Raw genomic sequence first — 23331 nt, forward strand, 5'->3', positions numbered from 1 at the left:
AAATGAGCTGTTTTTAATTGATACACTTCATTTAAGATGGTCAGCTTCATGTACTGCCCTACAGAGAAACACAAAGCTAAAAACATGACTTACAAAAAATGAACATTGTTATTCAGTTAAACATTTCCTCTCTCTCTCTCTCACACACACACACACACACACACACACACACACACACACACACACACACACACACACACAGAGAGAAATATCACTCACAGTGTATCCAAAATTACAAACAACAAAGCAATGGTAACTCTGTTATGCAGTCATGTGCAAAAATTATAACACCCCAAGCCAGATCACATATTTGGTTGATTTTCTAAGTAAAAGTAACACAAACTCTACTTTTTTCTGCACATTTTTGTGTACAGTTCTATTTATTTGCTGAGTTTAACATATTGGGGGAAAAAAAAAATATATATATTAAATGTGCAATAACTTTTGCACAGGCCACGTTTTATGTTTTTTTGTCTTCCAGTGTGTTAAATTCAACAAATAAACTGTGCATTAAAGTGTGCAGAAGTGAGTTCTCTGTAGAGGATGTGTTATTTTCAGAGTTTAACGCAAATTTTTGCACACGACTGTAGGCCTTGCCTGGCTACTTGCTACACACGTAGCTACTGTTATCAACTGACCTACTTTGTCTTTCATTACGCTGCACTACATGTTATATTTCAGGCTTCATTTATTACAAAATTGAATTGGATTAGTTATTCTTCAACATCTGATCTGACATCTTCTGCTGGTATACTGGATACAGAACTGGGACTATATCTTGAGGCACCATGTCTAGAGATACATACATTTGCACGTTTGGAAATTTAATCTCATGTTAATAATTCGTGTTAGATCTGTCTGGACAAAACAAGCCCAAGGCTATGTTCACATTACAAGCCTCATTGCTTAAATCCAGTTTTTTGCTCAAATCCGATCTCTCTGACATCATGGTTCACACTCGTTTAGATAAGTGATTTCTGCCACTTTAACCTGGTAATGTGAACTTGAAAGTGTTCACTCGTCTTGAAAAGAACAACTGTGAGCAGCAGTGTTAATGGCTACGTTTACACAGCAGGTAAAAGTGGCCCAAATCCAATTTTTTTCTTCATATGTCACACAGATGTGTCATCTGTATGTCAGTGTGAACAGCAAAAAACGAATCTGACATTTTCAATTCCAATTTGAGACGCTTTCATATGTGGTACTGAAATCTGATACGTATCAGATCTGCAGCAATGCGACTCTGAACAGCCAGATCGGAATTCATGCAACTTGTATGTCAAACCAACTTGACTTTAATCATAATTTCGTGCTGCTGAGTCTCATTAACATTTGGGGTGATAGTTCTGTAAAAAATTAGAAGAGACTTTTCCAAAACCCTCCGTGTTTGAAGAGATTTTAAAAGAAGTGGCCGAACGCGGAGAGGAGAACGAGGCTGCAGCGTCAAAGAACAGCTAAAAGTCTGAAAGCGAAGTTTAAAGAATCCGAGGACGCGAACCAAAGAAGTGACCGCGCCCTTTTTACGGCGAGCTCCAACACATTCTGGGTGACGAGCCCAGCTGTCAATAAAGCTTCATGATGGCTCCTGTGATGTTGGCAAAGATGAAACTGAACCCTCCGGGAGCGACTGGCACTTAGAAGTCATTGTTTACCTCTGGATGAGCCGCGTGAAGCAACGTGACGCGTTGTTCTTTTGCGCATGCTGGTCGGTTTAGGAGCTGATCTGTTTAGACTGATGTCGCATACAGATCACATTTAAAAGATAATGTGGGGGCTCCCGAGTGGCGCAACCGTCTAAGCGTTCACCCTATCATCAGGAGATCGCGAGTTCGATCCCTGGTGATGCTACAGCCATCCGTAGCCGGGAGTCCAAGAGAGCACAATTGGCCTCGCTCTCTCTGGGTGGGTCAGATGGCTGCCTTTCTCCCCCCCATCACTCACTCAGCGCGATGCTAGTCAGCGCAGGCGTCTGTTAGCTGACGTAACAGATCTGGCGGTTGGCGCTTTCCTCCGAGCGCGTTCAGCTGTCCAGTGACGTTGCGTGAGCGGCAGTTCGAAAAGATGCGGTGGCTGGTTTCACAGGTCTCGGAGGAAGCCTGTGTTAGCCTCGCCCTCCTAGCGTTGATAGCGTTGTGTGATTGGGGGAGTCCTAACTAGAGGGTGGAACTGGCAAAAGACTAAATTGGGGAGAAAACCGGGTAAAAATTGAGACAAATAAATAAATAAATAAATAAATCAAGATAATGTGAACAGTCAAACAAAAAAAATCAGATTTGGGCCACTTTTACCCGCTGTGTAAACACAGCCAATGACCTCTCAGTGTAGAGAACGTGCGGATTTCTACAGACTGTAGCTTTGTGGGGCGTCTGAAGACGTGGCTAAGTGCCATTCTGAATGTGTTTTAGTTGTGTCGTGCTCCTGTGATGTTTTTGGCAGATTTGAGTCTTTGCGTTCAAAACATGTATCAGTGAGGCTTCAGTGGGCCGGAATGAAGCTCTGCTGTGGTGGAAATGCTGCATGATAAACTACTGCATTAGCTTGATACTTGCTACTAGAACAGTGCCACGTGCTGGCTAGAGGCGGCACGAGGCCAGTGCCTGAGCCCCGAGGGCCAACAAGAGCCGTGGGAAGCGACATGAGTTCCGCTACTGACTCTGTGGCGCATCCTTCCGCGCCTCCCCTCTCATCTGCAGCCACCGGGTTACGCATCATATCCGAGACTGGTGGCATTGCCGTGGCCGAAGGACATTAGGGGTGAAGCAATGAGGGGAGAAGATGCTAGTAAGGCATTGTGGGGTATTAATGCTTCTCATGGCTCTGGTCAGCGCTCGGAACTCAGGGGCTAATTTATTTCAGAATCAGTTTGGATTAACTCTTTTTCTCTTTAACATCTGATCCAGCGCTGTTATACTGGGTACTGAACTGGCATTAAAGACTACATGGAGATTTGAGTCCCAGAATAAAACAAGCCAAAGTGTTTGTTTGTCTCTCACCTTTTTAAAAAGAGCAGCTAAAAAAACTCAGACAGCAGAAGAGTGTTAATAACCTCTCAATGCAGAGGTGGCAAGAACGTCACTTTTGGGGTGTCTGAAGACATGGCTAACTGTCATTCTGGTTTGTGTTTTACCACCAGTTATGACGCGCTCCTGTGACGGTTTTGGGTTTTTGGCCTCTTTTTTGAACACGTTTATTTGTACACTTGGAGATATTATCTCGTGTTAAGTCAAGCCAAAAGCGGCCGAAGTTATTGGCTGTTACCGTCACACTCCCTCCTCTTTGCTCTCAAACTGAATTTCTATCTTTCTCTCTCTCTCTCTCTCTCTCACACACACACACACACACACACACACACACACACACAGCCTCTGCAGAGATAAGGGCTGCGGCTGAAATCGAACTGTCGCCTCCCTTGTCTTTGCCTGATTAGCGGCCAGAACAATTACTGCAATCGTGTCATCTTAACAAACCCACTGATAAGACATAGTGGGTGAGTAAATCCTGAAGACCCTCTGCAGTCACATAAAGACACACACACACACACACACACACACACACACACACACGCTCTCTTATCAGCAGGTGGAGAATAAATAAATCAACACACACAGTAATAAACTAACTGGGCTCAGCAGTGATTGGCTGTGCAGTGACAGGTTGTGTATGTCTGGCAATCATCTACTGTGCTCATCACTCTGTCCTTAGCTGAGAAGCTTCGCCACAAAGCTGCAGCCAAGGGCTGAGTTAGCAGCTCGAGTCACGACTTCCACTCACAAAGACAGAAATAGTGCGTAGGAATAAACCACGTTTCACACATTAACAAATAAAATGAGTGGCTGAAAATAATTCAAGCACTGCTAAACCCCATGGAGAACAGGCAATACACTTAGTGTGCTATTCGAGTGAACACTAATGACAGCACATTTGTCCATTTTGTCAATGCTGTGGCAACAAATGTGTTACACAAACAGTTACATATTGTGGATAACGTAGCTGGGTCATTCTACAGAAACGTCCACTTTTCTATCTCTCCATAGGGGTCACTGGTGTTACCGATCCTCATTGGTGTTACACATAAGAAAGGAAACACCAGAGACATTTTTAATGAAAAATGCATTTTACAAAATGCCTCCTACAGAGAATCAAACCACATGCTGTCAATCATGGAACATCCACTAAAATATGTAATTTAATCCATTTGTATTCTACTTTTTCACAGTTACCTCAGAATAAAGTCGGTCACACCAGTGACTTCAGCTAAAAGCTTCATATGAAATCATGAGCTAAATGAGAAAATCTCTGATAACTGAAAGACACAGTGGACTCACCATGTGCTTTTCCTCATAGATCATCAGAAACCAGGTAAAAGGAAGTCAAGTGATGTCATCAGTGTGACTTTTATTTCAAAATAAGAGATTTTTTGTTATGTGATAACACCAGTGACACGACTCCTGGGGACCACAACTTTCATTATATATTTTATAATATTTATTTGGAATTTGTTGTTTTTATGTCATTTAAATAATATATTTCATAGTCATGTATAGATTATTGTAGTTAAAATAGCAGGAAAAAAGTGTTTTTTACTTCAAAATATGTCACTCAGCCTTTACACATGACTGTGGGGATGAGCTCTTCTGTGGCGCTTGGAATTTTAAATAATTGATTTAAAAACCAATATTGCTAAATTCATGTCTGAAGAAGGTGTGATTGTTAAAATAACTTATTGCTTTATTTTAAAATATACATAAATTGTAACTTGCAAGGGACACAGAAATGGAGGTTCCTGTAAAATTACCCAGCTGCACTGCTTAAACATCAAAATTGCAAACAATTACCAACCCACTCCAGCACACTTCCAGCTCTAGTATGTGGTAAGTTCATAAACTCATTAGTGCTGTGCAACAACATGATTGTGGTCTTAATTTTCTTCATTCAAGATTTGCTCAAAATATCATGAGAATCTGAATTGTGAACTCAGTGTTGTGAATAAAATCAAATTGTGGGCTGCTTTTATTGTCAAACCCTCCAAAATAACATGAAAAATTAAATATCACTTCATTTTTTCATTTCAAAACAGCCATAGGTACAAGTTGTTTCTAGAGTCAGGAGAAAAAAATGCAGAAAAAATACATTTAGCAGGAAATTACACAAAAACCTCAACAACTAAACACAATATCAGTTGTATTCTGGGTGTCCACTCATTGCATTTATTACAGCGTCTTTTCTTTTCAGGAGACTTGCTTTCAGTTTTTCAAAGACATCTGCAGGCATATTTTCCTATATGTTCTGTAAACACTTCCATTTTCTTCCAGTACTTTCTGCTTTTCATGATTCAAGCAAACCTAAACACATTCAATGATGTGTTCTGGACTCTCTTGAGGCCAGTCAATCGTTCTGATAACAACAGCAGTTTCTCTGTTTGATAAACAGTCTTGATCCACTCAGCAGTGAGCCTGGGCTCATTATCTTGCTGTAGAATGAGGTACTTCCCAGTCAAAGGTTTGCCAGAGGGGGTTGCATGATGTATTCATTTGTATGGACTTATCAGCATTCATGATGCCTTCAATCAAAAACACACCACCAATTCCAGATGGTGTTTAAGCCCAAACTGATCCTCCACCATTGTTTAGTGGTGGCTGTAGACATGGTTCAAACAGTCTTTCGCTGCTTTGTTGGATCCTCTGTTACTTCCAAAGATCTCAAACTGAAGACTGCATGAAGCTCCACATCTCAGATGTCCAGTTTCAGTGTTCTAACACAAATTTTCCCAGTGAGGTTCTTCTTAACAGCTACACATCCTTTCAGACCCACAGCGCTGAGTCGTCTTCTCACAGTGGAAGGATGGACAGAAACACCTGTGGATGTTTTCAGATCTGAAGCAGATTGATTTTCTCCTCTCTCTCAAAGAGGGAAGCTTTAAGTGCTGTTTATCTGAGGGGGGCAGTTTTGTTGGTTTACCAGATCTTGCATGGTTGTTGGGAGTCCCAGTTTCTCTATATCTTTTAATCATTTTTTTGAACTCCAGGTTTGGAAACTGCTGCTTTTTTAAACAATTTTTTAGGTTCTCATTCAAGTGGATTACTGCGTATCTAATCTCCACAGAAACATCTCATGTAGCCATTTTAGATGCACAAGAAAGAAATCTCTAAGGCAGGTAAGGCAGTTTTAGATAGTTGCTTGTGGAAAAGTTAGTGTCTCTTTAAAGAGGAACAACATCAGTGAGTCCTTTGGGAACAGCTTGGAACTCTTAGGATGACGCAGGTGTAACTTACAGGTTTTCAAAGACTGGAAAGATGGAGGAGTTAAAGTGGCAGGACTTAAGCTGCAGAAAAGCATAGAGTGGTTACAACAGCAACTAACAGATTAGACATTAGACTTACTTTTGGAGGGTTTGTGTAATTTTCCGTTAAATATATACTGCTGGTTTTTCTCCTGGCACTGAAAATTGAATAACTTAAATTTTGTCGCTGTGCAAAGAAAAACATGCATCACCAAAACAATAATTTTACAGGAGAGGGCAAAAACGTTCTTTGCTTTCAATGTAAGTTAATGGAAAGAGATTTTATTCTAAGCAATTTTGGAGCATTTCTATTGGTCCAATCATCATGAAATTTTCACACAATGTACAGGACAGCTGCTGAGCTCAAATCATGCAGAAACATAAAAAACACAAAATGGAGATACATGTTTTTCATTGGACAGCGACGATTTACTGGCTCTTTTGAAAGGACACTGTCACTGTCTTTTGAGAGTACTGTATGTAAGGCTATGAATATCTGAAAATGCAGATCTTGCCTTTGCTCAAATACTGAAACTTACAATGAATCTCTCAAAAACACTTACGTAACTGAACAAATACACACACAGTAAACAGCATTACTTTAGTGTTTTCAGTGTTTGCCCACTCTGGCTCCTCAAGCACCCCTTACTGCAGGTTTTACTGTTTCCTGAGTGCAGTGGGAACTCCAGCACCAAGATTCGGATCCACTACAATAGAGTAGCTATAAAACCAGACAGGCAACAAGCTCATCTCCATAAACCCAACCATCATCAGTTCAGCAATGACGCTGGATTTCGGTACAGTGTCCCTGCGCTACTGGGTGAAGCGAGGCATTCTGGCTGTGCACATACAGGAGGCACACAGCTTCGCAGAAGGCAGCAAATCCCATCTTATCACATCTCTGTGGTTTTCAATTTGTTAGAGGAAACTGACTGACATTTATTTCTAACTTGGTTCTCCATCACCAAATTCCATTGCGCTCTGTCAGTCTGGCTGATATAGGATATAGCTGTCTGGAGATTGAAGCTTCCACAGCAGCCGCTGACCTGATGAGCAGCCCTGCATGTAATATGTCATCTACCAAGAGGACACACTAACGTTATTTTTTAGTTGGTTCATCCTCGATAACAGTGGCTTATATTGATCCACAGGTATCAGACCAATATATCTGCTGTGCCAATGCAGTGGCCGGTCACCGAACGCTAAATCTGAAATCTAAACCCAACTTAAATGATATGAGTACTTGCCAGATTAGTGTCCCTCATTAGCCATTCTTTGAATGCAGGACTGGACTAAAATAAGATGGTAGCAAAGCCAATGCAGCTGTTCTTATGCTAAAAGATTGGCAACAAGTAACCTGTAATAATCACTAATGCCAGCATGGCATCTATAATGAGTTCTGGCTGAAGCGTCCGACTGGCCCCAGCTCTGTTCCTGCTGTTTTACTTATATGGGCTTTGTATTAGACAAGGAGTGTGCACTACAAGAGCTGAGTCATTTGTTAAGGAGGGGACGTAACCAGTGATTTTTTTTTCTCCTACACAAGTTATGAGCCAGCACAGCTGCTTGTTAAAACAAGCTTGCCAAAACGCAATAGCACTGTGTCAACCACACAACTAGACAGATTATAGATAATAGATAATGCAGAGATTAGAGTGTCATCCTAAATAACTATCCATAAAAGTAAAACATCTGCAAAATGAACAGATATTCAGTTAAAAACTTGCAGTAATATCGAGGTCACCCATATACACAGTCGAGTCATGTTATGACCACCAGCTAATATCCAGAGTAACCGCCGTGTGGAGCACGAACAGCAGCTAGACGGGCCATGAGGGACTCAATAAGGTCCTGGTAGGTCGTCACAGGTATCTGGAGCCATGCTGACTGCTGGACAGCTACACATCCTTTCAGACCCATAGCGCTGAGTCGTCTTCTCACAGTGGAAGGATGGACAGAAACACCTGTGGATGTTTTCAGATCTGAAGCAGCTTGATTTTCTCCTCGCTCTCAAAGAGGAAAGCTTTAAGTGCTGTTTATCGGGGCAGTTTTGTTGGTTTACCAGATCTTGCATGGTTGTTGGGAGTCCCAGTTTCTCTATTTCTTTTAATAATTTTTTGAACTCCAGGTTTGGAAACTGCTGCTTTTTTAAACAATTTTTTAGGTTCTCATTCAAGTGGATTATTGCGTCTCATCTCCACAGAAACATCTCCTGTAGCCATTTTAGATGCACAAGAAAGAAATCTGTAAGGCAGCTTGGAACTCTTAGGATGACGCAGGTGTAACTTGCTGGTTTTCAAAGACTGGAAAGATGGAGGGTCACCCATATACACAGTCGAGTCACATTATTATGACCACAAGCTAATATCCAGAGTAACTGCCGTGTGAAGCAGCTAGACGTGCCGGGAGTGACTCAGTAAAGTCCTGGTAGGTTGTCACAGGTATCTGGAGCCATGCTGACTGCTGGACATGCAGGAGGGAGCGTGGGGGAGGATCCATAGAGCGAACACAACAATCGAGGTGGTCCCACAGATGCTCATCTGGGTTCAAGTCTGGGGAATTAGGGGGCAGGGTAGTACTTGGAAGTCTTGGTCATGCTCTTCCAACCAATGTCAGACATTTCTAGCCTTGTGACGTGTCGAATTGTCTTGCTGGAGGATCCCATCCGCCCCAGGGAAGACAATCAACATGTATGGGTGACGTGATCTGCAAGGATGGATTCATATCCAAATCGGTTGAGAGTATCTTCCACATGGACGAGTGGGCCCAAAGAATGCCACGAAAAAATTCCCTGACGATAACGCTGCCACCACCAGCTTGTGGACATGAAGTGGTCATAATAATGTTACTTGACTGTGTATATACAGTTATACATTTTTTCTTGTTTTTTATTTTCTTCTGTGATGTCAACTTATAAGGTAGATATACACCAATTACATATAACATTACGACCACCTCCTTGTTTCTATGCTCATTGTCCATTTTATCAGCTCCACTTACTATATAGGTGCACTTTGTAGTTCTACAATAAATCAGACACAGCAGTGCTGCTGGAGTTTTTAAACACCTCAGTGTCACTGCTGGACTGAGAACAGTCCACCAACCAAAAATATCCAGCCAACAGCCTCCTGGGGGCAGCGTCCTGTGACCACTGATGAAGGACTAAAGGATGACCAACACAAACTGTGCAGCAGCAGATGAGCTGTCGTCTCTGACTTTACATCTACAAGGTGGACTGACAAGGTAGGAGTGTCTAATAGAGTGGACAATGAGTGGAAACAGTGTTTAAAAACTCCAGCAGCACTGCTGTGTCTGATCCACTCGTACCAGCACAACACACACTAACATAACACCACCACATCAGTGTTACTGCAGTGCTGAGAATGATCCACCTCCCAAATAGTACCTGCTCTGTGAGGGTCCATGGGGGTCCTGACCACTGAAGAACAGGGTAAAAGGGGGCTAACAAAGTATGCAAAGTATGAAGGAATGAGTAGTGAGATGCTTTCCAGAAAGTAATAAGAAGAGTAATTTGTAATGGATTACAAGTGGAGTACCTACCCCAGCACGAGCCACGTTTACATGCAGCCTAATAATCCGTTAATAATCCGACTAATAGCTCGCTCAATCACAATAGAATATGCCCATGTATACACCTCAATCAGAACAGCCTAGTCCTATAGAGGCCGTTCGGAATACAATGCTATCCGATTGAACAAGTTGGGTAATACTGTAAATAATCAGTTAAACAGAAGAATAATAACCATGTGAACGCCTGTATCTGATAACATTCCCAGTCTGAAAGTTTAAGTACGTTCTGATCATGTGCGTCGCGTCATAGCGAAAGTTTATAATGTTCAACATGGCGGAGCAGAAACTGGTCTGCAGAGGAGACGAAGTTTATGCTCTGATCTTTAAAAGACGGCGGTGGGACGGACGTCCAGCTTATGTGTCTCAGAACACGACGTCTTCCTCTCGACCTTCTTTAATAAGGACATGTGAAGGACGTTTTCCTGAGTCTGACATCATTTGAAGCAATTAAAAACACAAGCGCGCCAACTGAAAACTCATCTCACTCTGCCTGGACCTCATGTGATGCTCGTTGTCATGGTAACGTCTACATTAAGCGGTCCTCTATGCATGGGCGTCGTTTTGGGTCAGATTACTTGTAGTGAGCATGTAAACGGAGATTTTCCATCAGATTGTTGAGTAGAGTGAGAATATAAACACCTCAGTCTTCATCTGTAATCGGAATGTATTCAATTGGATTGACAAGAACCTTTGCATGTAAACACAGACACTGATTATAATACACAAAAAAAGATGGTAAACTGGTGCACTGATACTAAAGACTGATGAGCACAAGCAAAAAATTTGCAGCTCACAGAGATGTAAAAATAGCAAAAGTCAATAACCAGAGCAGCTTCAGATAGTAGTAAAGACTTGCTCTCTTATTCACATTTTTTCTCCTCAGTGGATGATGTGCCATGTTACTTTGCTGAGGTCCAACTGGAAACAGCGAAATATCTTCATTGCACTTGGCTAACGCCAGCTAGAGTACTTAGCCTTAGTACGGCTACACAACCTCTTCCTTCTCCATCAAGTCCTTAACATGCATTCTTGGCCACACAGTCACGTTGTGTTTCACTGCAATCTTAACAGGAATTATGACCAAAACATCCGAACCTCACAACCCTGTGAAACGATGTTTCACTGAATTGTGACCGGTATATATTGTCCATGACTTTTCTGTGATGCAGCATAAAGAACACCCAAAATATGATTTTAGTTTTTTGGTGCCTGGAAAGGTCAACGGAGCACTCTTGGACATCCGTAGCACAGATAAGCCACTGAAAAGGGGTGTGAAAATACATCAATCTGATGGTGGTGATTGAATTTCAGAATATTAGAATAGATTGCAATACATAACAATAACATTCAATAAAGTATACCCTCACATTTTGACCAAAATAGTGGTGAAATAACACCTCAGGCTATTTGGTAAGTTTCAATTGTAAATTATTAGCTTGGTGTATTGTTTTCATTATCCATACTTTATTGCCTACTGCGCAGACAATTAATCCATATACTCTGTTTTTTATAGAATTCTGAATCATAAAAATTGAATTGCACTGAATCGTTAAGAGATTTAAAGCACTGTCATTTCGGTATATACATGTTCATGCTCTTCTAACCATTTTCCAATAAGTTAATCAATCAAATGCAGGAGAATTCCTGTCCATATTTCGACTGCTCAAACAACACTGCAGCACACAGCTCAGCTCACGACTCCCTCTTGTGGCATTAAAGCCTTCTTATGTGAGTCATGAGGACATCAGGGTGAAAGCAGATGATGAGAGTGGCCTGATTCTGTCACTCAGACACTCTCCTCATGCAGCTGCTGCACTGTACCTGACGGCCTCGGCCACGTTGTTGGATGTGTGTCCCGACAGCGCGTCGTGAAGGTTGCGGATGAAATAGTCTCTGTAGTCCTCAGGCAGGGCCATGAACGTGCCACCCATCACAATGAACTCCACCTTATCCACACTGTGGCCCAGCTGCTTCAACTGCACAAGCATATAAACATAATACGATCAAATCAATGAAATAATTCAATTAATTAATAACCCATATGATCAAACCTAGCCTTGGGCTGATAATATTACATATTATGATAATTTAACCTCTTATTGACCGGGGTATATTTTGGTTTTTCCACCTGCATTTACATGACCAAATCGTAAGGCAAATTATTCAGTAACTGCATGAAATAAATGTAATTTTTTCTTTTTTTTTTGTGCAAAAGCTCCCCTCAAATTAACAGAACATGTGTTTTATGATCACACATATTGCTATATGCTTACAATTTACAGCCGAAAGCCCAAAATCTTAGACGCTCTTTGTATTTTTTTATAAAAATAATTTTTACAGAGCAGATCACTGAAGAGACGCCATCTGTTTATAGTTTATAGCCCAGATTTGTGGAAAAATTAGTTCAGCTTCTTTTATTATACGGGTTTAAAATTACATCACCCATCTATTTGACCGGAAAGAAGACAGTTACAGCTCTCGTACGACCCCCACCTTTTAAATGTAGCTTATGAAATATGAAAGTTATGAAGAATATGACCAAGTGCGTTTTGGAACCACCGGTGGTCTCAAGGAGTTGAAAAGGTTAAACAAGCAATCATTCTTTCATTCTCGTTCACAGCCACATGATTTTTTCTACTCAAAATCTCCACCTCTATTAAACAACTCCATTTGCACCATCAATCTAATCTATGGTTAGTTAGAAAACGTATACAATAAAAAAAGACTGCCACTAATTATGAGCTTTACAAACAGAACATCACCAATTAAATAAACACACACATATATGTTTTGAACATTACTTGAAAAGACGGTAATGTCAGTCTGGCAATAAATGCTGGAGTACATGCAAGTAAAGAAAAAAAAACGAGACCTGCTCAAAAGAGTAAATCAGACTAGCTTAACAAGAAGAAAGGTGTCAAAATCCATTTTGACAAAATTTTAGTTTCCAACCAACAGTGAACCACTGGATGTTAACAGCATTACATGAATGCTATGAATACATACAGCAGTTGAATACAACAGTTATTATAAAATACTACTAGAAGCTAGCTCTAATGATAATCATATGGTAAATTCATTTTGTGGCCACAAGTATACATAATTCCCTGCTAATTATTGAGTTTGGGTGTTTCAGCCACTTCCTAATGCTTACAGGTGTATAAACTCAAAGACATAGCCACGCATCTCCACACTGGCAGTGGAACGGGTCAAACTGAAGAGCTCAGTGACTTTAAACATGGCCCTGTCAAAGGATGCCACTACAAGTCAGTTCATGAAGGTTTGCCCTACTAGATCAGCCTTGGTCAAGTGCGATTATTGTGAAATGGAAGCATCTAGAAGCAAGTTTAGTCACAAAATGGTAAACCAAGCAAACTCAAAGTGTGGGGCTACTGACCAGCATACTGGTGCTGTCGGAACAAAACCTTGTATCTCCAAAATGAGACCAAGCAGCTGCACACAAGCACAAGATCACTATGTGCAATACCAAGTGTCAGCTGGAGTGGTGTAAAGCCCACCACCACTGGACTCTGAGGCAGTATAAACGTGTTCTCTGGAGCGATGAACTACGCTTCACTGTCTATTAACCTGACAGACAAATCTGGGTATGGCAGATGCCAGGAGAACGCCATGTACCACAATGTGTAACACCAATAGTAAAGTTTGGTGGAGCAGGGATGGTCCGGGGCTGCTTTTTAGAGTTTGGGCTCGGCCCCCTGGTTCCAGAAAAGGGTAATGTTAACGCTACAGCTTATACACTTCCTACTTTGTGGAAACAGTTTGGAGAAGGCCCTTTTCCCGGTCCAGCAAGACTGTTCCCTATGCATCATAAAGAGCTCATAAAGACATTTTTTGATGAGTTTGGTGCAAAGAAACTCCGGTGACCTGCACAGAGCCCTGATCACAAGCCCACTGAACACCTGTGGAATGAAGTGGAACGTCGACTGCAAGGACATCTTGTCCAAAATCAGTGACTCACTTCACAAATGCTTCTTTGACTGAATGGGCACAGATTGCCACAGGCACACTCTTGTGGAAGGCCTTCCTAGAAGAATGGAGGCTGTTACAGCCAGCCGCAAGGGAGGCCAACTCCATATTAATACTCATGGTTTTAGAACAGGATGTCCAATAAGCTCATATAAGTGTGACGGTCAGGAGTCCATATAGTTTTGGCCATATAGTGTATATTATCATCATAGGAAAGGACAATAAAAGACAACAGCGTGAGGCTCTGTAATGCTCACATGGTATTTCATAACTTTTGATTTGATTTGGATCTTGACAATATAATTAAACACAATTCTGCAGATGATAATCGCTTATCTTAATTCATCCTGCAAGCTTAATTAGTTTGGTTTTATATATATATATATATATATATATATATATATATATATATATATATATATATATATATATATATATATATATATATTTATGAAGCAGATAGAGCAAATTAGGCTTGCAGAAAGCCCCACCTCTCTAAAATAGTTGTCCTCATTATGTGATTAAATGCTTACATATCAACAAATGCAATGTAAGTTATTAGTTCATCTGCTCTCAAATTTTTGCTGAAAAAAAAAAAAAAATGTGAATTCTAAGAGGATATGTATCTGAAAGATGCTTCACCTGTTCCACTCTGTGCCTGGTCTGTAGATACGGATCATAGCGGGCCCGGATGGCCCTCATAGACGTAGGCTAGGGGCAACAGAATGATAATGCAGATGAAACATGAAACATCAGACAGAACTCACAGTGTATCAATTACTAACTAATGCATGACCAATGAGAGCAGCGTGTGACCAGATAATTACCTCATAGCCTGTGTAAGACTGTGTGGAGTATTCAAAATCAGAGTCCGGACCGCCTGGACAGTATCTGGTTGGGTACAAAACATAAACAGCTGCTAAAAATGGCTTAAAGATGTCCATTAAAATACATCCTTCTAGTTTGTTATGTGACAAGCCAGCCAGATGGATGAAAGAAAAGCTGATTTGATTCTCTATTGTGCTGTGATACTCACACACAAATGTTGCCAGTAAAACTGATATGTGGACATCGATGGGGCTTGCACATCACAGCGACAACGGCAATCTACGCACAGAAATTAACATAAAAATGAGAAAATCAACATAAGCCAAACTCTCTAGATATCTCTATATCTACAAATATCTCTCTATGTAGTAGGGGTGTAACAATGCATTGTGATATTGTGATAATTAAGCAATAGAACACGAGAGGGAGTCTGTTATTGCGAAATAAAATTATTCGCGATAATACACGACTTCGAGTGTTCTGGGCCGTGAACGCGGCACTTAATATGTTTTAATGTTTGCAGTTCTTTCCGCCAAATTACAGTTCCTTAACAAGCAGCTTGTTGCAATATCAAGTTTAGCTCAGTTTTGTCATTGTTTGTCAAATCAATATTAACGTTGTTTTGTTCCAGCCAGTCTGTAAAGCATCTTACAGCCCATTTAGTTTGGCGAATGTTATTGGGTTCATTTCTGGCTGATTCCAGGTAGTTTAGCTGTTCTTCTGTCACAGCTGCCAACTGAAAAGCTGCTCAGTGGTGATGACAGTTTGGGAATTTAGTGTCGTCTCATCTTCAGAGTCTGACCAAATTGGCTGTCGGTCAAATGTGATCTTAAAAGTGTCAATTTTCTGTTTGTGGCAAAGTAAGAAGTAAAAACCTTCAAATGTCTTGAGCGTCTCCTACAGCTGTCAAAGTCGTTGCTTAGCAACAACGTCAACGGCAGAGTGATACAGTGTTTGTGAAAAAACGCTTCTCAACCAATCAGCTTGCGTGGCCGGAACTAACTGTTGTATAACATAATGTAAAGAAGTGAAAATGTGCTTTGTGGAGAATCGACATTCTTTTAATTGACACACACAACTGCACTGTTAGAACACCACTGTTCACAAACAACCAGCACCAACCACCAACTCCAGCTCGTTCATTAGGCGGCTGTGTAGTGCTGCCCTGAATAACCTGGATACTCAAGTATCTGTTTGTTATGCTTGTATAAGATTCTCTATTTAGTACTATGAAGTAGGGTTGTGCATTCCAGGCTGCACCAGCCAGTCAGGGTACCAGCTGACCCACTTACAGAGTGGTCCTCCTCATGTGTAGACAGAAAAGCTCTTAAATCCTCCACTCCACTCTCTGTAGTTCAGCTACGACTGAGCTAATCAAAACAGCAAACAACACATTCAACGCATGTTCATCGCTGTTCAGGCCAGCCCTGAAGCTGTGCAACAACATGGATACAGTTATCATTTTTTTTCATTTCAATTTTGTTCAAAATATCATGAGAATGTGAAATCATGAACGGTGTATTGAGAATTGAATCAGTTGTATCGCCACACCCCTAAAACATAATCACAGTACAACAGTTTAATCTACGGTAACACCAGTAAGAGCCAAACCAGGCTTTCTAGTCAGTAGACGTACTCCACTGGCTGTGCGGATGGGCTTAGCTTTCAGCTTTGGCACGAGGGCCCGTCGGTAGTGGGGCGGCACTGCGGCAATGATGTCCACCAGACGGGGTTGTGCTGAGAGGCCATACTTTGCTGAGGTCTGTGTCTTCACTCTAAAAACACAGAGGTGTTTAGTACAGGTTCAGAAAAAGGAAAGATGTTGCTGAAAGGTGCAGAGAGAAAGAGAAGGAAAGGGAAAAGAAACACTTACTTATTAAGATTAATATCTTTCCCTTGCTCATGAGCCTCCACCAGCTGTTTGATGACATCGGCAATTGTCATCATCATCAGTTCAGCCCGGCTGAGCTCACCTGATTAAGAGTTTAACGTTAGTTATTAAAACAAGTATTTCATGCTCTGTCAACTAAAATATATTAGTATGACGTTAATATCTAACATTATCCAGTCACTGCTTTAGTGACAGCAACGGCTGGACATGTAAACAAGACATTAAAGCAGACATGAACTTCTAATAAAGCATCCAACAGTCTAACTTACCTGACACAACACGTTATTAGTAAAGACAGACACGACAAACAGTCGCTGAATTAATGAAACATTAGGAAAGACACTTTTATCAGATAACAACCTCTCTCTCTTTCTCTCTCCCACTCTCTCTTTATTATTCTCTCCCACTGCCTCTCAGTCTTTCTCCATCTTGTTCTCTCCCACTCTCTATTTTTCTATCTATATCTCTTCATCTCTCATTCTCTCTCTATCAATCTTTTTCTCACTCTGTTTATCTTTCTCTCCCACTCTTTACCTCTCATTCTCTCTCTATTAATCTTTCTCACTCTCTTTATCTCTCACCCATTTTCTCTCACTTTATCTTTCATTCTTTCACTCTGTATCTCTTTATGTATCTCTCATTCTCTCTTTATCAATCTTTTTCTCACTCTCTCCCATTTTTTCTCACTCTCTCTATTTTTCTATCTATATCTCTTTATCTATCTCTGACTTAGTCTATTCATCTTTCTCACTCTCTTTACCTCTCATTCTCTCTCTATCAATCTTTTTCTCATTCTCTCATCTTTCTCTCCCACTTTCTTTACCTCTCACTCTCTCCCACTTTTTCTCATTCTATCTCTCACTTTATCTACACGTCTCTTTACCTATCTCTCATTCTTTCACTCTTTCTCTTTCTAGATAGATAGATAGATAGATAGATAGACAGATAGATAGATAGATAGATTAGTCACACCATATCAAAACGAACTGACACACTGTTAGTTAGCTAACAGCCTCTCTAAGCCGAGAGGCTCGCGCTGCTGAAACCTGCGTGTCTGTTCCGCAGCTGAGCCGCTGAGCTAAAGCGGAGAACCGCTGGTTTTAAGGGAACACTCACTCTTCTTCTTCGGCTTGCCCATCTCGACGGCCGCTCACATAAAGACGAAGCTCTGATTGCGTCGTTTTTCTGAGCAAATCAGCAAAAAAGCTGAATCCGATGCTACATAATCTCTGTTAGCTGACCAGCGTTAGCATTGCGCTACACAAGCGTCAACATGCTTCATGCCGCAGGTCGACGGCAAGTGTCGCAAATCTCCGCTGATGAGCGTTGAAGGCCCTCTAGCGGCAGAGCTGAAAAGAGCAGGAGAGAAGAGTATAAACTCTGCTGATCAAACAAACTGAAAATCACTGAAATTACATTTACTGTCCGCCCAAAGAAGCAGACAGTCGCCTGATGGCTTCCCACTCTCTTACTCTCTCACTCTGTCTATACATCTCTATCTATCTCTCATTCTCTCTCATTCTATCAATCTTTTTCTCACTCTCTTTATCTTTCTATCCATGTCTCTTTATCTCTCATTCTCTCCCTCTTTCTATTATTCTCTCTCCCACTCTCTAGCTATACATCTCTTTAACTATCTCTCTCTCTTTCTCTATCTTTCTATCGATATATCTCTTTATTTATCTCTCATTCTCTCTGTCAATCTCTTTCTCAGTCTCTCTTTATCTCTCTCCCACTCTGTCTCTCTCACTCTATCTGTATGTCTCTTTATCTATCTCTCATTCTCTCTCACACTCTATCTCTCTCTTTTTCTCTCTCACTCTCTATTAATCTTTTCCTCAGTCTCTATCTATTTATCTTTCTCCCACTCTCTCTCAGTCTCTCTCAGTGTTGCCTCCACCTCTGAAGGCTTTTGTGGTTGGTGCTTTGGCTGGTGGATTGGCCGAAATGTCATTTCCAGAGTTTTTGTCAGCCCCTCTGTTTCCGAACCTGGCATCACTGAGGGGCAACTTCCCTCTGTGAGTGGGTTACAGAAGTTGCCTTTCTCAACAGCTGGAAAGAAGGCTTTGTACCAGAGCTGTGTTAGATACTTGCATTTTCATGAGCTGAAGGAGAGATGTGACTCCAAATGGAGAGCCCATTTCTCTGTCCCTGAGGGTCTGCGGCCTTCACGGAGGCTCCTGTACAAAAGCCCCTTGCCCAAACGTTCAGGAGACCTCCAGTGGAGGATCCTTCACTGTGCTGTACCCACAAATGGGTTTGTGTCTAAATTTAACCCTGCTGTTCAACCACTTTGAATTTCCGGTGATAATCCTGATACTGTTTGTCATGCTTTTTCCGACTGTCAAAGACTGGTTCCTCTGTTCGAGCTCCTGGACAGGGCGCTCAGAGGGCTGGTTCCTCTGTTCGAGCTCCTGGACAGGGCGCTCAGAGGGCTGGTTCCTCTGTTTGAGCTCCTGGACAGAGCGCTCAGAAGGCTGGTTCCTCTGTTCGAGCTCCTGGACAGGGCGCTCAGAAGGCTGGTTCCTCTGTTCAAGCTCCTGGACAGGGCGCTCAGAGGGCTGGTTCTTCTGTTTGAGCTCCTGGACAGGGCGCTCAGAGGGCTGGTTCCTCTGTTCGAGCTCCTGGACAGGGCGCTCAGAAGGCTGGTTCCTCTGTTCGAGCTCCTGGACAGGGCGCTCAGAAGGCTGGTTCCTCTGTTCGTACTCCTGGACAGGGCGCTCAGAGGGCTGGTTCTTCTGTTTGAGCTCCTGGACAGGGCGCTCAGAAGGCTGGTTCTTCTGTTTGAGCTCCTGGACAGGGTGCTCAGAAGGCTGGTTCCTCTGTTTGAGCTCTTGGACAGGGCGCTCAGAGGGCTGGTTCTTCTGTTTGAGCTCCTGGACAGGGCGCTCAGAAGGCTGGTTCTTCTGTTTGAGCTCTTGGTCAGGGCGCTCAGAGGGCTGGTTCCTCTGTACGAGCTCCTAGACAGGGCGCTCAGAGGGCTGGTTCCTCTGTTCGTATTCCTGGACAGGGCGCTCAGAGGGCTGGTTCTTCTGTTTGAGCTCCTGGACAGGGCGCTCAGAGGGCTGGTTCCTCTCTTCGAGCTCCTGGACAGGGCGCTCAGAAGGCTGGTTCCTCTCTTCGAGCTCCTGGACAGGGCACTCAGAGGGCTGGTTCCTCTGTTCAAGCTCCTGGACAGGGCGCTCAGAGGGCTGGTTCCTCTGTTCGAGCTCCTGGACAGAGCGCTCAGAAGGCTGGTTCCTCTGTTTGAGCTCCTGGACAGGGCGCTCAGAGGGCTGGTTCCTCTCTTTGAGCTCCTGGACAGAGTGCTCAGAGGGCTGGTTCCTCTGTTCGTACTCCTGGACAGGGCGCTCAGAGGGCTGGTTCCTCTGTTCGAGCTCCTGGACAGGGCGCTCAGAGGGCTGGTTCCTCTGTTCGAGCTCCTGGACAGGGCGCTCAGAAGGCTGGTTCCTCTCTTCGAGCTCCTGGACAGGGCGCTCAGAAGGCCGGTTCCTCTGTTCGAGCTCCTGGACAGGGCGGTCAGAAGGCTGGTTCCTCTGTTCGAGCTCCAGGACAGGGCGCTCAGAGGGCTGGTTCCTCTGTTTGAGCTCCTGGACAGAGCGCTCAGAGGGCTGGTTCCTCTGTTCGAGCTCCTGGACAGGGCGCTCAGAAGGCTGGTTCCTCTGTTCAAGCTCCTGGACAGGGCGCTCAGAGGGCTGGTTCCTCTCTTCGAGCTCCTGGACAGAGCGCTCAGAGGGCTGGTTCTTCTGTTTGAGCTCCTGGACAGGGCGCTCAGAAGGCTGTTTCCTCTGTTCGTACTCCTGGACAGGGCGCTCAGAGGGCTGGTTCCTCTCTTTGAGCTCCTGGACAGAGCGCTCAGAGGGCTGGTTCCTCTGTTCGTACTCCTGGACAGGGCGCTCAGAGGGCTGGTTCCTCTGTTCGAGCTCCTGGACAGGGCGCTCAGAGGGCTGGTTCCTCTGTCTGAGCTCCTGGACAGGGCGCTCAGAGGGCTGGTTCCTCTGTTCGAGCTCCTAGACAGGGCGCTCAGAGGGCTGGTTCCTCTGTACGAGCTCCTAGACAGGGCGCTCAGAGGGCTGGTTCCTCTGTTCGTATTCCTGGACAGGGCGCTCAGAGGGCTGGTTCTTCTGTTTGAGCTCCTGGACAGGGCGCTCAGAGGGCTGGTTCCTCTCTTCGAGCTCCTGGACAGGGCGCTCAGAAGGCTGGTTCCTCTCTTCGAGCTCCTGGACAGGGCACTCAGAGGGCTGGTTCCTCTGTTCGAGCTCCTGGACAGGGCACTCAGAGGGCTGGTTCCTCTGTTCGAGCTCCTGGACAGAGCGCTCAGAAGGCTGGTTCCTCTGTTTGAGCTCCTGGACAGGGCGCTCAGAGGGCTGGTTCCTCTCTTTGAGCTCCTGGACAGAGTGCTCAGAGGGCTGGTTCCTCTGTTCGTACTCCTGGACAGGGCGCTCAGAGGGCTGGTTCCTCTGTTCGAGCTCCTGGACAGGGCGCTCAGAGGGCTGGTTCCTCTGTTCGAGCTCCTGGACAGGGCGCTCAGAAGGCTGGTTCCTCTCTTCGAGCTCCTGGACAGGGCGCTCAGAAGGCCGGTTCCTCTGTTCGAGCTCCTGGACAGGGCGGTCAGAAGGCTGGTTCCTCTGTTCGAGCTCCAGGACAGGGCGCTCAGAGGGCTGGTTCCTCTGTTTGAGCTCCTGGACAGAGCGCTCAGAGGGCTGGTTCCTCTGTTCGAGCTCCTGGACAGGGCGCTCAGAAGGCTGGTTCCTCTGTTCAAGCTCCTGGACAGGGCGCTCAGAGGGCTGGTTCCTCTCTTCGAGCTCCTGGACAGAGCGCTCAGAGGGCTGGTTCTTCTGTTTGAGCTCCTGGACAGGGCGCTCAGAAGGCTGTTTCCTCTGTTCGTACTCCTGGACAGGGCGCTCAGAGGGCTGGTTCCTCTCTTTGAGCTCCTGGACAGAGCGCTCAGAGGGCTGGTTCCTCTGTTCGTACTCCTGGACAGGGCGCTCAGAGGGCTGGTTCCTCTGTTCGAGCTCCTGGACAGGGCGCTCAGAGGGCTGGTTCCTCTGTCTGAGCTCCTGGACAGGGCGCTCAGAGGGCTGGTTCCTCTGTTCGAGCTCCTAGACAGGGCGCTCAGAGGGCTGGTTCTTCTGTTTGAGCTCCTGGACAGGGCGCTCAGAGGGCTGGTTCCTCTCTTCGAGCTCCTGGACAGGGCGCTCAGAAGGCTGGTTCCTCTGTTCGAGCTCCTGGACAGGGCGCTCAGAGGGCTGGTTCCTCTGTTCATACTCCTGGACAGGGCGCTCAGAGGGCTGGTTCCTCTGTTCGAGCTCCTGGACAGGGCGCTCAGAGGGCTGGTTCCTCTGTTCGAGCTCCTGGACAGAGCGCTCAGAGGGCTGGTTCTTCTGTTCGAGCTCCTGGACAGGGCGCTCAGAGGGCTGGTTCCTCTCTTCGAGCTCCTGGACAGGGCGCTCAGAAGGCTGGTTCCTCTCTTTGAGCTCCTGGACAGGGCGCTCAGAAAGCTGGTTCCTCTCTTTGAGCTCCTGGACAGAGCGCTCAGAGGGCTGGTTCCTCTGTTCGAGCTCCTGGACAGGGCGCTCAGAAGGCTGGTTCCTCTGTTCAAGCTCCTGGACAGGGCGCTCAGAGGGCTGGTTCCTCTGTTCGAGCTCCAGGACAGGGCGCTCAGAAGGCTGGTTCTTCTGTTCGAGCTCCTGGACAGGGCGCTCAGAGGGCTGGTTCTTGGTAATATAACTATTAGCTTTTTACTGTAGGATGCAAAATCTTTTAATTAATGCTTCAATAAAAGGGGGTTAAAAGTCAAAGTCTCTCACTCTATCCATATGTCTCTATCATTGTCTTTCACTCTCCTTCTCTCTCCTACTCTCTCTCATTCTCTCTCACTCTAGCTTTCTCTCCCCCGCTCTCTATCTCACTCTCTTTATCTTTCTTTCTTGCTCTTTCTCTATCTTTCTATCTATATATCTCTTTATCTCTTATTCTTTCGCTCTTTCTCTATTAATCTTTCTCAGTTTCTCTCTCATCTCTCTCCCACTTTTTCACTCTATCTACATCTCTTTATCCATCTCTCATTCTCTTTCACTCTATCTACATCTCTTTATCTATTTCTCATTCTCTTTCACTCTATCTACATCTCTTTATCCATCTCTCATTTTCTTTCACTCTCTATCTTTCTCTTTCCCACCCTCTATCTTTCTATCGATATATCTCTTTTTCTATCTCTCATTCTCTCACTCTATCTTTCTCTCCCCCACTCTCTATCTATACATCTCTTTATCTATCTCTCACTCTCTCTCTATCAATCTTTTTCTCACTCTCTCTCTTTATCTTTCTTTCTCGCTCTTTCTCTATCTTTCTATCTATATATCTCTTTATCTATCTCTCATTCTCTCTCACTCTTTCTCTATTAATCTTTCTCCGTTTCTCTCTCTCATCTCTCTCCCACTTTTTCACTCTATCTACATCTCTTTATCCATCTCTCATTCTCTTTCACTCTATCTACATCTCTTTATCTATCTCTCATTCTCTTTCACTCTACCTACATCTCTTTATCCATCTCATTCTCTTTCACTCTACCTACATCTCTTTATCCATCTCTCATTCTCTTTCACTCTCTATCTGTCTCTCTCCCACTCTCTCTCTCTATCTTTCTATCGATATATCTCTTTATCTGTCTCTCATTCTCTCACACTCTTTATCTTTCTCTCCCCCACTCTCTATCTATACATCTCCTTATTTATCTCTCACTCTCTATCAA

At 43.9% G+C, this 23331-nt stretch overlaps 1 protein-coding gene across 1 annotated transcript in view; it reads right to left on the bottom strand.

Moving 5' to 3' along the window:
- elp3 (elongator acetyltransferase complex subunit 3) overlaps positions 1-17892 on the bottom strand; it is a 37380-nt gene extending 19488 nt beyond the window's left edge. The window contains exons 1-7 of the mRNA XM_036581416.1: positions 17694-17892; positions 16560-16659; positions 16323-16461; positions 14895-14965; positions 14686-14749; positions 14501-14569; positions 11693-11847 (exon numbers count right to left, since the gene is read on the bottom strand). Coding sequence (XP_036437309.1) covers positions 11693-11847; positions 14501-14569; positions 14686-14749; positions 14895-14965; positions 16323-16461; positions 16560-16659; positions 17694-17715 — 620 coding nt within the window. The 5' untranslated portion in view covers positions 17716-17892. The remainder of the gene's footprint in view (positions 1-11692; positions 11848-14500; positions 14570-14685; positions 14750-14894; positions 14966-16322; positions 16462-16559; positions 16660-17693) is intronic.
- Positions 17893-23331: the final 5439 nt, after the last annotated feature.

Source organism: Colossoma macropomum, unplaced genomic scaffold, assembly GCF_904425465.1.
Source record: "Colossoma macropomum unplaced genomic scaffold, Colossoma_macropomum, whole genome shotgun sequence".
Taxonomy (NCBI): domain Eukaryota; kingdom Metazoa; phylum Chordata; class Actinopteri; order Characiformes; family Serrasalmidae; genus Colossoma; species Colossoma macropomum.